The sequence below is a fragment of the Ursus americanus genome, chromosome 5 (assembly GCF_024610735.1).
Source record: "Ursus americanus isolate L20-20 chromosome 5, mUrsAme1.1.p, whole genome shotgun sequence".
NCBI classification, from domain to species: Eukaryota; Metazoa; Chordata; class Mammalia; order Carnivora; family Ursidae; genus Ursus; species Ursus americanus.
This window is the reverse complement of record NC_142131.1, coordinates 52181369-52196711: the sequence shown is the minus strand read 5'-3', so window position 1 is coordinate 52196711 and position 15343 is coordinate 52181369. Positions and strand designations below refer to the sequence as shown.

At 41.9% G+C, this 15343-nt stretch overlaps 1 protein-coding gene across 3 annotated transcripts in view; it reads right to left on the bottom strand.

Annotated features, from left to right (window-relative positions):
• The window catches only part of DIAPH1 (diaphanous related formin 1), a 91765-nt gene that overhangs the window by 40901 nt on the left and 35521 nt on the right, over window positions 1-15343 (bottom strand). For all 3 annotated transcript variants that reach the window (XM_045794424.2, XM_045794423.2, XM_045794421.2), the window contains 9 exons: window positions 15057-15167; window positions 14799-14917; window positions 14067-14183; window positions 13348-13463; window positions 12771-12835; window positions 11295-11474; window positions 9838-10554; window positions 8870-8984; window positions 8370-8378 (listed from right to left, as the gene is read on the bottom strand). In XM_045794424.2, the coding sequence (XP_045650380.1) occupies window positions 8370-8378; window positions 8870-8984; window positions 9838-10554; window positions 11295-11474; window positions 12771-12835; window positions 13348-13463; window positions 14067-14183; window positions 14799-14917; window positions 15057-15167 (1549 nt within the window). The remainder of the gene's footprint in view (window positions 1-8369; window positions 8379-8869; window positions 8985-9837; window positions 10555-11294; window positions 11475-12770; window positions 12836-13347; window positions 13464-14066; window positions 14184-14798; window positions 14918-15056; window positions 15168-15343) is intronic.

Sequence of the window (15343 nt, the reverse complement as noted above, 5' to 3'; positions counted from 1 at the left end):
AACTTCTTCATTCTTCGGAGATGCCTAATGAGACCTGGCCAAGATGGCAAGAGAAGTATTTTGTAAAAATAAGTGCCCCTGAAGTAGAGCCTCTAGAATGTTAGCAGTCAATAGAAAATGTCAGACTGCCCACTAACCGATCTTGTAGGATCTCCATAAAAACGAGGATAATACTTATCCAATGCCTACTCTCAAAAGACATCAAAACGTTACCACAAGAAAAAGCAGAGCAGCTTCCAGACTATGGCAGACAGGAAGAAGACAGTGAGCAGAAAATGGAAAAAGAAATAAAAACGGAAGATGTGGAGCAAGCCAGGTTACTGTACCTACCACAAACTTATATGAGGTGCTTATTAGAAACCGCTCTTCCTATAGTCCCTACAACTTTGACTCTGGAGGAACAGCCCAAGAATTTATACCTTTAACAAGCTCCTTATGTAATCCTTACACACACTATAGTTGGGAATTAAACTGACAGAACAGACATGTAAGTGTAGGGACTGGCTTCAAGATGACAGAAGTTTACACAGTACTGATACCCTTACAGTTTGGTCGAAGCCTCAGACAAAGCCATTTAAAAGGACATTTTTATCAGATATCAAATCTGAAATCTGCAGATAATCCTGGATGGTACAATGGGTTTAAAAGATAAAGATTGAGGGGCGCCTGGGTGGCACAGCGGTTAGACGTCTGCCTTCGGCTCAGGGCGTGATCCCGGCGTTATGGGATCGAGCCCCACGTCAGGCTCCTCTGCTATGAGCCTGCTTCTTCCTCTCCCACTCCCCCTGCTTGTGTTCCCTCTCTCGCTGGCTGTCTCTATCTCTGTCAAATAAATAAATAAAATCTTTAAAAAAAAAAAAAAAGATAAAGGTTGAGTCTATGCCTGTCAAGAAGAGTACTATAGGCACACTGACGTTTGAATAGCTAGAAAGAGGCTCTAAAACGGGATTAATCTTGGGATAATTAGGAGTTAACAAATTATACAAAAGGGTTGACAGTAAAAGCCTTTCTGCACCAGCAAACTCTACCCAAGGTAGGCTGGGGAATTCCCTCAAGGAAACAAATTCACTATATGGTCTCTGGGAAGTTATGAGTATATCATCAGTGGGGAGTTCTATTATGTGCTTCAAGTAGCTAGCTAGTCACTAGAAACAGAGATGGGATTAAGAATATGTACATGATGGGGTTACAAATATGTATATAACGATCTACCAAGCTGGTAAAAAACAATTTTTTCTTTAAGCACTTTAAAAAGAAGGCTATGCTTTCATGAAGTTATCAGACTAAAACAAAAACAAAAACATTCTCCAGCCTCTGTGCCCTCCAAAAAACACAAATGTAGCTCCTATTAAAGATACTAGCTGCAAGGGGGGAGGACCCTTTTGTAAAAACGCAAGCTACAGCTTCCTATTGTAATTTTACTAACCAGTCCTCCAAATGAATTTCCTGACAGATAGAGGGCAGCATACCATGCAGTCTGTATTTGAAATCAATAGAGGCTGTCCCTCTCTAACGTGATGCATCACTGGCAGACGTAACAATGACACATCTAAAACAGAAGAGATCCATGTGCCATCTGGTGGTGAAAAGGAGAAAGTGCACACTGCAGATATATCAAATTCCTCCAGTTTAGAAAGAATTAAAATTTAATTATCTTTATCTGATGACATCCTCCCTAAATCTCCACCAGTAAGTCTTCTATGGAAACTAAACCAGAGACCTTCATGCAAGAGCTTTACAGTTTTGCATCACTGTAGCTCTTCACCCCCAAACACTAGTTGTAAACAAGCAGCAATTTCTAATGCCTGACCTTGGAAAAAGAATGAAACTCAGACCAAAACAAAGAAAACACTACAAGAATTTTTTAGCAAACAATCAAAACAAAAGAGTTTCAGTTGATGAACAGGTAACACCAAAGACAGCTTATGCAAGCAAAAAGAAGAAAAAAAAAAATAACAAGACCAAGAGTTTCAAACTAAGAAGTATCTTTAGGTTAATCAGTCTCATTTTATAGATAAGAAAAGAAAGAGTCAAAGTACGAAGGAAAATTTCTGGTGCAATCTCATTAATGGTCAGATTAAAACAAGGTATCAGTTTCCTCTGTCAGATGTTACAATAAGTAATTTCTTATTTTTGATGGAAGGGTAAATTGGTACAATCCTATACCCAGCAATGTGGGCCCCAAAGTTTTATTTTTAAGAATTCACAGTGCAGAAATGCAAGAATAGAGATAAATATGATTTTTCCTGCAGTACTGGTATATATAATATATATATATAAATATAAATATAATATAAAATCTGGTAACTTCTCAGTAAGAGACCAAGTGTATAAATTTATACTGCATTTGACAAAATACACCTATCCCTCTGATGGATGCCTAGTGGTTCAGTCAGTTAATCGTCTGATTTTTTATTTCAGCTCAGGTCATGATTTCAGGGTCCTGGGATCAAACCCTGCATGGGGCTCTGCATGGGGCTCTGCACTCGGCAGAGAGTCTGCTTGAGATTCTCTCTCTCCATCTCCCTCTGCTCTCCCCCCCCCGAACTGTGCTCACTCTCTCTCTGAAATAAATCTTAAAAAAAAAAAAAGAATACTATCCATTAGAAATAATGAGGTACATCTCCATGTAATGACTTCAAGAGGTGCTGAATCATGTTAAGCAAAATGCAAAACAGTTTATCTACCACATGGAATCACAAAGATTACATTAAAAATATGTGCATACTCTATTTTTGTCATTTTAATTCCTTTGCCCCTTAAATTTCCAATAAGGTTCTATGAAAATCTCCCACATTTCCCCCACCTGAACTACAAAAGAAAAGGATTTCGTTCGTTCCTTTACTAAAATAACACATGCAGGTGAGAGATATGTTAACCACGGTCACTCCAGGCAAGGAGAGGGGGATTTTTTCATTTTATATTTGTAGTGTAGTCTCTGCATTTGTTGAAATGAAGTACAGGAACAGGCGTTAGGACCGTGGTAACAGAGAGGAAGACAGCATGGGTACAGTAGTGGTGGAAGTCCACAGAAGTGCCTCTTCCAATGGCTTCAGTTTTCTCAGGGAAGTAGGAAGAAAACATGCTCACTGGAGAATGAAAATGAAGGAGGTGTTGGGTCTTTGAAGACCGAAAAAGTTAAATAATCATTTAGGAGAATGGGAAGTTGAACGGACTCGAAATGTTTAATATCCGACTGCCTGGCAGGATCGAGGGGCGTGCAACAATGCAAACTGAGCAGACGGGAGCCAGAAGAAAGAACAGCCAGTGAGGCAGGAGAATACGTAAGAGCGTCCGCTGTCCTGAAAGCCAAGTGAAGAAAGTCTATCCAGGAGGACCAGGTGTTTGTTTCTTTTTTTCAGCCACGTTCGCTTGCACAGCTACCTGTGCAAGGTGGACAGAGACTGTTGTTTTTCCAATCAACTATGATGAAATCAGAGAGGTAATGGAAGGGGAAAACATTGAAGAGAGTGATTACTATAATGATTAGCCACGGAATTTTAGCTGAGGAGGAGTGAAGTCATCAAGAGCAGAAACACAGTGGAAGGTGGTAGGACAAATGGACTGGACATCGCAGTGGGGCTGGAGGATTGAGGCAGCCAGGGTCCTAAAGAGAGAGACATAAAAAGCTAGGGCATGGAGTTATGATTGGAGAAAGGCTGCAGTTGAATGGGTGAGGTAAGGGAGAGGACAAGATCACTGGGAAAGAACAATTCAAGGAACTGTGAAGCCAGCATATTGGTAGGATCATGACCCTTTCGTGTAGAAACCGCTAAGAACTAAGGTGGAAGTGGTCGTGGAGTACCGCCAAGAGTGGTCACAGCCAACCTGGCTGAGGAATAAGAAATAAGTTGGGATGTTAGTAGATGACCGGCACTAAGAGATGATGATGCTGAGCTCTAACAAAATCTTGTTTCAAGGGATTAAAGTTGCAGAAACGGTAAAGATTCATTTGGACATTTCCTGATAAAGATCCAGCTGAAGGAGCGCCACCTAGTGGACAGAAGAGAATCACATGGAAAAGAAAAAAGACCCTTCAGTCTGTGGGGAAAGAACGGATTGCTTCCCCATCACAGGCTCCTCTTGAAGCCTGAACCAACAAAGCTCTGGGAGAGCAACAGATGGTTGTTGCCAACAGTTTTGACTCGTGGGACAAGAGCACAAACCTTGGGATCTTGACGCACAGTCAAATCCTAACTAGAATCCGGTTATTGTTCACGAAATTCTTAGCTCCTGGTCAAGGTCTTACTTTTTAGCCAGAGTTCTTTCTAAATTACTGCTGAAAACCACTTGGAGAACTGTTCTGATACAGCTTCCACAATGCACCTCATACTTTTAACAGGGAGAGGGTCTAAGACTACAGATTGGCCAAGGCACACCTACTGAGGGGTAACTAGCTTGTGGACCTTATGAGCTCAAAAGGTTTCTGGAAGGAAGGAATAAACTTAAAAAGGAAAATGCCACTGGACATCAGTTATCACTTCCCACACAGTTTCAAGAGATACTATTTTTCATGGGATCATGTCATCAACAAAAGAGAGCAAGACTTAGGAGAAACGTTGAATGAAAAACTAGTTATCTTATTCATACAAATAATGACCTTGGTCACCACAGTGATGAAAATGCTCCCCAGAGGAAGTTGAAAAAATAAAAAGTTTAACTACTGAACATGTTCCCAAGTAACTCAAGAGAGAGAGTCAACAAAGAGACTATGATAAAAGACTCCTTGCTGATCACCATAAGGATGGTGAGAAAGTAGAAAGAACTTGAAGTTTTATGGTAGTGCCTATCAGGTCTGAATTCATAATATTCCCTGACCAGGAATAAACTGACTGAGTAAATTTGTGATTTATAGGAATTCAAGAGTTTAAAAACAAGAGACTAATCCTTAAGAGAAAAATGTGTAAGAGAACCTGCAGTATACATGGGAAGACTGGTTTCCCTCCCTGGGCTCTTCTCTTAGTACAAGGCTCACATCTTCCTGAACCATAATGATGCAGCGGCTGGAGAACCCTGACTACAGGAGGCAGATGTAAAGAGTGAGGTGGGTGTTCTCTCTAATATCCATTCCTGAAGCAGGTATACAGAACGTTTGGGCTATCAGTAAAATATACGGGGGGCTACAGCCATGTCTAACAAATAACAGAGACTTGTGTTTGGCAAGTGAGAGAGGAAATAATGCAACATTATGAAAACCTCGTGTCCAAATAACTTCCTCATCAAGCCTGGCAACTACTGGCCTGAAATCATCTAAGAACTTCCACTGTACTAGATAAGCAGGCCTTATTTCTCCAACTGGATTCGTTTTGCTACAGTTGAATATAGTGGAATCAAAACATGTTTCCTCTTCCTCAACCCTAAATATCCAGCATTTCACCTACTTTCCCTAATCTGTTGTTCCTTTTTTGTACTAGGAGTCACTGCCAGTTCAAGGACTAAAGAGATGTGCCTGAATGAATGAAGTGGTTGCAAAAGCCAGCATAGCCCCTTCTTTCATCTTTTGTCTGGATCTAAACTTCCAGAAGTTCTTAAGACAGGGACATATACTTCTGGGAAGCAGAGGACTACAACAAGGACTTTGGAGTCACACACTCCGGAGTCTGAATCCGGGTTCTGGCACTTGCTACATAGCCTAAGAAGTTATTCAAGCTGTCTCTCTAATTCTTTATCTGAAGGTCAGAATATTTATGGAGTGGTAATGAGTATCATCTAACTGTATCATCAATGTTAAGACTATGAAAAAGAGACTTGGAAACTGAAACTGGTTACCTACCTGAAAAACAGGATTAAGGATAAAGATTTTTAATTTTATACTGGACATGTTTAAAGTACCAGAAGGAAAAAAAACCTTGCTTTCATACTGAGGAGATGTGGGTCCTCTGAGCGCTCACCTCTGAAGTTGATAGAGCTTAAATTTCCTTACCTGATAAAAACTTTAACTAAGAAGCCCAAAGCCTTTTTTACTGAAGTGTTTCTGGGTTGTTGTGAGCAAAGGGGCTATTGGGAAGTCTGCATTGAGTTTGACAGCCTGAGCGCTGAGAGAAGAGGTTCAAAACCGCATCAGGAAAGGCAAAGGCAAATTAGTCAGCACGATCACAGTGGGAGTTATGCATGGCATGGGGCCCCTACACAGCATTCTGGCTGCTACCTGAGGCCCCTGCATATGGTATTAAAGCAACTATTTTGTTCCCAAGAGACACATTCAACAAACTCCAACATTCTAATACCTCTTGCAGCACCAAAGATTTACAGACTGACTCAAAGGAAAAGAAAGCAGGTAAAGAGAGAAGGAAAAAATAAATCAGACATTAAAGTCAGTAAAACATTAAAAATCTGAAGAAGAAAGAATTTTTAAAAGGGGGAGGTAGTTCTTATTTGGGGGAAAATGAATGATAACGGACAAAGCAAGGGTGACAAGCAGCAGGAAAGTTCTGTTGTGTCTGAGTGCTACGGGTCACTCAGAGTCAGATAAACAGTAAATATTCAGGATTATACTTTACAGGAAAATTAAATCATTGAGATTTAGAATGTCTGGAAAGCTGCTCATGATTTAGTAATTTTCGAGAATACATGACCTAGTGTTTAGGAAACACTTTTCCTAATGGGAAAACGAGGAAATTAAGACAGAGTGCCAATTTAACACCTGAAAGTGATAACTGAAGCTGAAGATATTTAAAGACCAGCTAGGAAGCTCCTTCATCACAAGAGCAGCAATCTAGTCGTGCGGATTATTACTACCGGAAAATCAGTACTCCACTAAACTAAATCAACTAAGTCATACTCATTTTTTTTTTTTTCAGATTAAGATACAGAGTTTTCTAAGAATAATTTAGGGGGGGGGGGGGAAGAGCCAAGGCTTGTAGAAAGTTAAAACCTTCGATGAAAAGAAAGCAGTTTCCAGGGCAGAATCTGAGAGCTGAAGGAGTATTAAAAAGTGTGGTTACACTGCTGAAAATGACAAAAGATGAGATATGGTCTTGCTCCAGTATTTTTAAAACACTATCAATTCACAGTGGGAATAAAATGCCAAGGAACACCACGGAAATGCAGAAAACCTCACTATAATCACTAGTAATACAAATGTGCAGAAGAAGGGGGTGACCGAGGTGGGAGGAAAGGGGCCCAGGCGGTGTGCAGGTGCAGTGGTGCTCAGGGCACAGCTGTGAGAAAGGGACTTATGCCAGAGGCCAATACAGGGGTAGATTCTGTGAACTTACAAATTAGGAAATTATTTGATTCTGAGTTTCTCTGTCAACTTGTCCTCACTAATATACTAGAATAGCCTAAGTGGTCATCACAGGATTTTTCACTAAGCAGGAGGAAGTAAACCCCTTGGCTGCACTGTAATTCAGCAGATGACAGATCTTCTAGAGTACAAGGCCACTTTGCCCTGAGTGAAAGGCAAGAGGTCGTGCCTAAGCCCAGCTGTCTTACACTCTCAGATAGACACACATAACTAGGGGCCACCAAGGGCACCCAGCAGTGTTAGGCTCCTTAACAGAACAAAGTGCAGCCTGGTTCCATCAGTTCACTTAAGGAAAAAAATGATCAATGCTTATTTACTGGGGGTAGGGGGAGGGCAGAGAGAAGAGGGGGGAAATGCTCAAAAGTTGCACTTAATTTTCATCACCAGGGTCAAAATACACCTCTAAGGAAACAAAAAAACTATAAGATGGAAATACAAAATTATTAGACTATAACTGCCATTAAATTCAAATACTGTATCCCTCGGGGGAAATAACTACAAGTGCCCTGTCACAAGGCAGCACAAAACCACAAGAATTAGGAAGTGAAGAAAGAAGAGGGCAAAACAGATCAGCTCTTCTAGAACAAAGGGGAAGATATGAAGGTGAAGAAGAAAAGCAAGAATTTATAAAAAAAAAAAAAAAACAAAACAACCCATGGACCAGAAGACAAGATCCCTGGATCTGGTCATAATGTAACCTTGGGCAAGTTAACCTATATTCAGTTCGAACACACTACAGAATGGAGATAATACACAACCTGCTTATCTCTTAAGGCTTCTTGGCAGGTCCAAGAAATAATACGTGTTGAGCACTTGGAAGACTATAAAACACAACAGTAATGTAAGGTGATGGTATTAGTACTTAAGATGCCCCTCGCCCTCCAAAGAAAGAACAACTATATGGCAGCTTCGACTTAAAACAACTATCTATGCTGTCAGTTAAACATCACAGCTACTGGTCCTTCTGGACTCTTAAAAAAAAAAAAAAAAAAGAGAGAGAGAGAGAGAAGATACATCAATCCCCGATTTCATCTCAGTTTTCTAAAGAGAAATTCCTTTACATCTATTACATCTTTCTCTAATGTTCAAGGTACCCAATTAAAAGGCTCTTCTGTATTCTTACCTTTTGAAGCTGGAGGAGCAAAGGGCCAGGAAGAGGAAAGCATCAGATATTGAAAAGAAATGGGAAAAAAAGAAAAAGAATCACACATGGTTGTTATTGTAGACAGTCACTCAATCACCTAACCTGTTAAAGACTGGCCCAACTCTTAAGTTTGTAGATCTGGGATGGCACCTTGAACACAGTGCCAGAATCCGTTCAAGAGTATTATCAAAATGGGCCCATAATAAGCTTCATTTCACCTAAATCTCATATCCCCAACACGTTATGCTGATAAAAAATACCTACATGCAAAAAAATTGGAGAAGAAAAATACCAAAACGCAACAGTTTTCTTTCCCAACCCCAGTGTCCCTGGAATAAAAAAATACCTTAATTTCTTCCAAATGGGAAAAACCACCTCTCTTCAACCCTCATCCAGGGAAGGGAAAGGAATGGGAGACCCACTTAAAAGATACTCTAAGTCCTATATTGGACCTGTGCATGAAAGAGGAAGGTACTCACTCTTGGTCTGGGCAGAAAAGGTCAGAGTAAGTCTGGCGAAAAGTTCATTGTTCTCAAAGCGGTCCTCCTTAACCTTTGTCCAGAAGCAGTCCTGGGACAGGTCCTCAGCAACAAACTGTGGATACAGGTAGGGTGTTATGAGTTACTAGGAGGAGCCTTGTACTTGCCATCCTAGAAAACTAAGATGCAGAAGAGGTGGGTGGCGGTTCTGAGCAATGTCTTACTAGAGTAAGACTAACCGGAGACACAGAAGAGCTGCGCTCTGCGTGGAAGGATCCAGACATAGTGCTTCCAGTTCATTCAAGAGCTAGGTTCACTCATGCTTATTCTCCTTCTAACCTCACATCCTCTCATTTTAGAAGTATTGAGGCTGTATTTCACATCTTCCCTTGTACTACATTATATTCTCCCCATCAATTTGGCTAACCATGACATATTTGTTCATTTTATAAGTAAATCCCTAAGCTCCTTTCACTTGGTTTCTGGAAGCAGAAGGCTGAAGCAGAATCATAGGGGCCTCGAACACAGAGTGGAAATAATACTGTGCCATGTACCCATGTCCTCTGTAGCTCATTTATGGGGAAGAGGGAGCAGGGTGTATCCATAAATCCACAACTTCCAGATCAACACTATTATCAGCAGCTTGCAGACTGGTGAAATGACTATTACCAAACTGTTACCATGGCACTTATACCCTCAGAGAAAAGGCCAAAAACATTAACTTAAGGATATGTTTAGGTTTTGTAACAGAGTATAGGGCTCAAAGAATTCTCCAAAGTGATGTCTGGCATAGAGAAGATGCCTAATATGTGCTGAGTAAACATAAGCATGAGTGGAACCTGCAGACAGACAGATGCTAGCCTTAAGAAACGGAAGCCCACTTGGGCACAGAACACAGGGCACAGAACACAAAGCAAGAAACTAGTTTCTTAAGATCTATTGAGGAAAAAATGGACAGAAATTCTCACCTTGGACCAGTTTGGCCTTCGGAGTTGCACCTCTGGCTTATAAAGCTTCTTTGGGGTTAATCCAAACGGCAGAACTGGGGCTGCAGGAGCTCCAAATCCAAAAGGGGGAGGTGGAGGCATACCCATTCCGGGTGGAGGTGGAGGGATTCCAGGACCTCCAGGAAATGGAGGGGGTGGAGGGATTCCAGGACCTCCAGGAAGAGGAGGAGGGGGAGGTGGCATTCCTGCTCCTCCAGGTAAGGGAGGAGGAGGTGGGGGGATGCCAGAACTCCCGGGCAAAGGAGGGGGTGGAGGGATACCAGTACCCACAGGCAAAGGAAGGGGTAGGGAGATGACAGTACTCCCAGGTAAAGGAGGGGGTGGGGGAATGCTAGCACTCCCAGGCAAAGGAGGAGGTGGGAGGATGTCAGCACCCCCAGGCAAAGGAGGTGGTACAGGGATGCTAACACTTCCGGGCAAAGGAGGAGGTGGGGGGATGCCAGCAACCCCAGGCAAAGGAGGGGGAGGTGGTGGAGGAGGAATGGTATCACCTCCTGGAAGAGGAGGTGGAGGGGGTATGCTAAGCTCTTCTGGTAAAGGAGGGGCTGGGGGTGGTGTAACAGTGCCAGGAGTGGGGGGAACAGTAGCACTGCTAGGAGTGGCTACAGCAGTAACTGCAGCAGAGAGAGAAGCCATTTCTTTCTTGGCATCTTCCAGTTCCTTGGACAGCTTGGCAACCTAGAGGAACATCAATGGAAGTACTCACTCTTCACTCCACTTCAGGGACCACTGGGGTGGGAAAGGACCTAAAAAATTACTTAATCCAGAGTTCTCTTTTTACACATGAAGACACTGAAAGGAGTCAGAGAATGAAATGATTCACCTAAAGTCACAGAGATACTTAGTGGCAGAGCCAAAACTAGAATCCAGGTCTGCATGTTCTTAGTTCAGCATGCTTTGCATTAAAAAGGCAACTTCAACCTTTATGTTACATTCTCCCTTTAATTAGACAATGCAAAAAAGTTCAAGTGAATCAAATATTCTAGTAAGATAAGCACGTAAGTGATCACATTATCAGATATCACAGATCATTTAAGTCACTAACTACAAAGGCAGTGTGGGCATTAATCTGTCCAGAAATAGTTAAAATAAGAGAAAATTAGCAAATATATGAAGAGTTTTTTTGGATTTTACTCCTGAATTTATGAGATGACTCTTAGTTTTATTTCTGGGTAGTACTGTGACTCCTTTTATTCTCTATATTCTTCATATTTTCCAAATTTTCTATCTAGTGTGTTATGTCAAAATCAAACAAGAAACAGTAAATGATTTTTAAAATATGCATCATCTAACTAGATCACCCATTGGTAGCTGAACCTTCCCTAGGAGTAAGACGACTGACTCCTGCTGTAAGAGAGACCCATCATGAGGCTGAGGGTGGCTTAGAGGTCACTGTGCCTCCCTTGCTCAGACATTACCTCTCCTGTGAGCTGAGACACCTCTGCTTCCAAGCCCTGCTTCTCTGTGGCAATCTGCTGCTTTTCAGAATCCAAGGCATCCTTTTCTCCCTGAAGATCCTGGAGCTTCTGCTCAAAGTCGCTTTCCATCTTTTTCATTTCTACCTGTAGCTCATGTCGGGCTGTTAACTCTGAGTCCAACTAAAGGAGAAAGGAATTAGGCTCCTAGTAAGCTCTCCAGGAAGAAGCAGTGTTATTTCCAAAATTCACTGTTTTGTCCTAATCCTTTACAGAGCTCACTTTCCCAGGAAACGCCTGGGAAAAAAGACCACCATAATCTAGAACTCAAAATCAAGGTTAAAGAAGAGGGAACCAGGGATCATTTCCAGTCTATCTAATTTAGACTGGAAGTTCTAAAAACAAACAGAAACAACCTAAGACAAATACTGTATGATTTCACTTATACGTGGAATTTAAAAAACAAAACAAATGAACAAAGCAGAAATGAACTGATAAATACAGAAAACAAAGAGGTGGTTGCCAGAGGGAAAGGGGTGGGGGATGGGCAAAATGGATGAAGGGGAGTGGAAGGTCCAGCCTTCCAGTTATGGAGTAAGTCACAGGGATGAAAAGTACAGCACAGGGAACACAGTGAATGGTATCGTAATAGTGTTATACGGTGACAGACTGTAGCTACACTTGTGGAGAGCACCGCATAACGTATAGAGTTGCTGAATCACTATGCTGTGCCCCTAAAACTAACCTAACATTGTGTGTCAACTGTATTTCAATTAAAAAACAAACAACAAACAGGGTGCGTGGGTGGCTCAATCGGTCAAGCATCCGACTCTTGATTGCAGCTCAGGTCACGATCTCAGGATTGTGAGATGGAGCCCTGCGTCAGGCTTTGTGCTCAGCACAGAGTATGCTTAAGATTCTCTTCCTCTCCCTGTGCTCCTCCCCTCCACCCCCCACCCTGCACTTGTATTCTCTTTGTTGAAGGGAAAAAAAAAAAAAAAAGCAAAAAGAACCACCACCACAAACCTAAAATTTTTAAAGCAATTTCACATTAAGACATTTACACCACAGCAGCTATGGTGTACAATCCCAGCAGCCTCTAGGAGCAGAGTCCTAACAACTGAAGAGAAAAAAAGAATTCAGACATATTCCAGTCCCTGCTGTTCTAGGGTTAAGAGGCCTGAGATGCCAGCAAAACCGCAAGAGCTGTTATACCTGAGAGTCATCTGTCGTTCCTGTCCCTAGCCAGGGACTCAAGAACTGCGTACCACTAACTCCTCAGGATCACATCCGCATGAGTTTCCCCAGTGACAAACCTATACCAGAAAGGTTTCCCCTAGGAACTGCTACTGGGTGCTGAATGCTTGCAAAATATCACAGGTAACAGTTCCACACGTCAGAAAAAAATCATAACCCTTAAAAAGAAAAAAAAAAGAAAGGAAGAAAGAAAGGCCCTCATTTTTTTGATCTCTCACACACCTTTTTTTCCAGTTCTGTAGCTTTGGCTTCAGATTTCTCCACCTTTGTTTTATCAATCATTTGATCTGAAAAGAAAGAGTCAGTAAGTGAAGCCCCCAATTCTCTTGTCTTTCCCTCTCACTACCTATGCCCTTCAATATAACCAAAGGGCAGTCTTTTGTCCATTTGCTTATTTTTATTATCCCTCTTAATGTTCTGCACTAGACAAAGAAATGAATCTTTCAGTTAAGTTCAACATGCAATTTCTGAGTGTCTGTTATATAATAAGGCCACCACGCTGGATGGCCTGGAGAGTGCCTACAAGTGGTACGTAAGTATCTCTGAGACTAGCAGGAATCACAGATAATAGGTAAAGTCCCTTCAAAAGGTGGGGTGATGTTTGAGTAGGAGTAAATTTTTAGATTTATGTAATAATAAACTAAAGGTCTGTATATTCCTAGCACAGAAGTTGGTTATCACCTAAAGACAAAAATGGAAATACCTGGAGACTGGAAATCTTCTCTGAAAATTTCACTGGAATGAAGATACAAAATGAAAGGCAGAGCAATGTTTTTAGGAGACAGAAGAATATACTTACCAATCAACCCCTCAATATCAATCTGGAGGTGCCGGCACTTGAAGTCAGGATCAGCGCCATTCTTGTGCAAAACTATCTGAGAAATACATTCTTCAATCAACTTATAGTACTGTGGTCTATGGAAGAAAGAGAAGAAGGTTATCAAAGGAAAACCAAAATATAATTTTCTGAAGCATTCAGGATCAGGAAAAGTTAACTGCGTTGATAATAGAGAGACTTGAGGAGATGTGTTCCTGAAAAGACCTTTTCATAAAACTAACAGAAGTACGCTGCCATGCTAGGAAACTCGCTATTCTACAACAGCTACCCCATCTTCTTCCGGTAATCAAAACTTGTTGCCATCTACCTCCTGGTGCCAATCATTTCCCATCTAAAACTCAGGCTTAATCCTTTCTGTGATACATAGTATGCTCTACTTCTCTAGGCAACCTGAAAGAACCCTAAATGGGTACCTCCCTTTGCTATCATCTTAACCCCATCTGACCTCCTCTCTCCAAAAAAAGGACATTTTACCTTATATACTATGACCACCTCTGACTACCTTTCAGTCGGATTAAAAGGACAACTGACAACTCCTTTTTTATATCTAAGACTAAAAATGAATTGTAATCCTGTCTTTGTCTCTTCTTTTTCCCTTTACAGACGGTCTTTGAATTTAAAGATTTTGCTCTCTCTACTTAGGCTCAAATTCAATACTTCTCACAGGTATACCATCTTACCTGGCCTCATAGTCATTTCGGACCAAGAGTAGGTGCTGCAGGATGGATAGGAAGTGTGGCTCTGCCTTTGAATCCTTCACTGTGTTTAAGAGAATCTGGAAGACATCACTGAAGTCAGTGAAAAAGGGGGAGAGGCTAAGGAAAGCATATATTTGACAGGTGGACTGCCCTACTCTTGGCAAAAGTCACAAGATGCCACTTCTATTCTAACAGCCGCCTCTCCTGTAAATATTTCCCAAAACTTTAAGCTCCATAAGCTTCCTTAGGGCAAGGGACCAGTGGGCTGGGTGGTATCATACACAGATGTAGAGGATTCCCAGTACTTGGCTTGGAAGTGAAGCAGTAGACGGAAGCGAAAAGGTAACTGCACACAGTCACTTATGTCAAATAGCAGCATGGAGCCAAACTACTCCCTCTGTAGGTTTCAGGGACAGAGAAGAAAGCAAATTACAAGCCCGCCCCCAACTTATGCATATTCTCCAAAGACCAGCTCTATACCTTAGTAAGTTAAGATTTCATGTTCTAGGAGGTTTACTTCCATGTCGAGGAACCCTCAGACCTCTGGTCCACGCTGAGGTAAATAAAGCCCACAGCAATCAAAAGACACCTGCCTCATCTACTGAGAAGACACGCAGGCTGATGCCCAGTTCTGAGTCATCACTCCCCACCATTCTGCACAGGGATCTACACTGAATGTCTCATGTGTCTTGAATCCAGTTCATAAAAGGATATTCCATCTCTATTCGAATGTCATCCAGCCGTCCTTTCAGGTCATAGGAATCTTCTTCTCCTTGCTCATCAAACACATTTAGTTGCACTCGCATATCATCATTTTCAATCTCTCGAAGGTCCTGGCAATGACAAAAGCACAAGTCAGGGAACGTAGACGTGTCCTGCGCTGGCTAGAAACCCAAGCCTTTCGACCTGGTTCTTAAACTGAAAGTCAAAGTTACGCCAGAGATGATGGGGCTATCAGAGCCGGCATCTCACCTGCAACACCTGATGCAGCCCCAAGCGCATCAGTTCACTGCGGATGTGCACTCGGAAGTCAAGTTCTTCGGCTGGTGTGATGAGAGCATTGATCAGCTGTAGGCAGCCCACCTAAAGTAAGAGAATTCGTAGCATGTCATTGTAGACTCCTAGAGATCAAGACTCCATTCTCTTTACATGCAGGCTGAGGACCCCAAACGTAATGTAGAAGATGCAGTACGAAACTACAAGAACAACTTTCTACTACAGCAATAAGACCTGATTTGAGCCCAGGTCTGGGGAGCTCA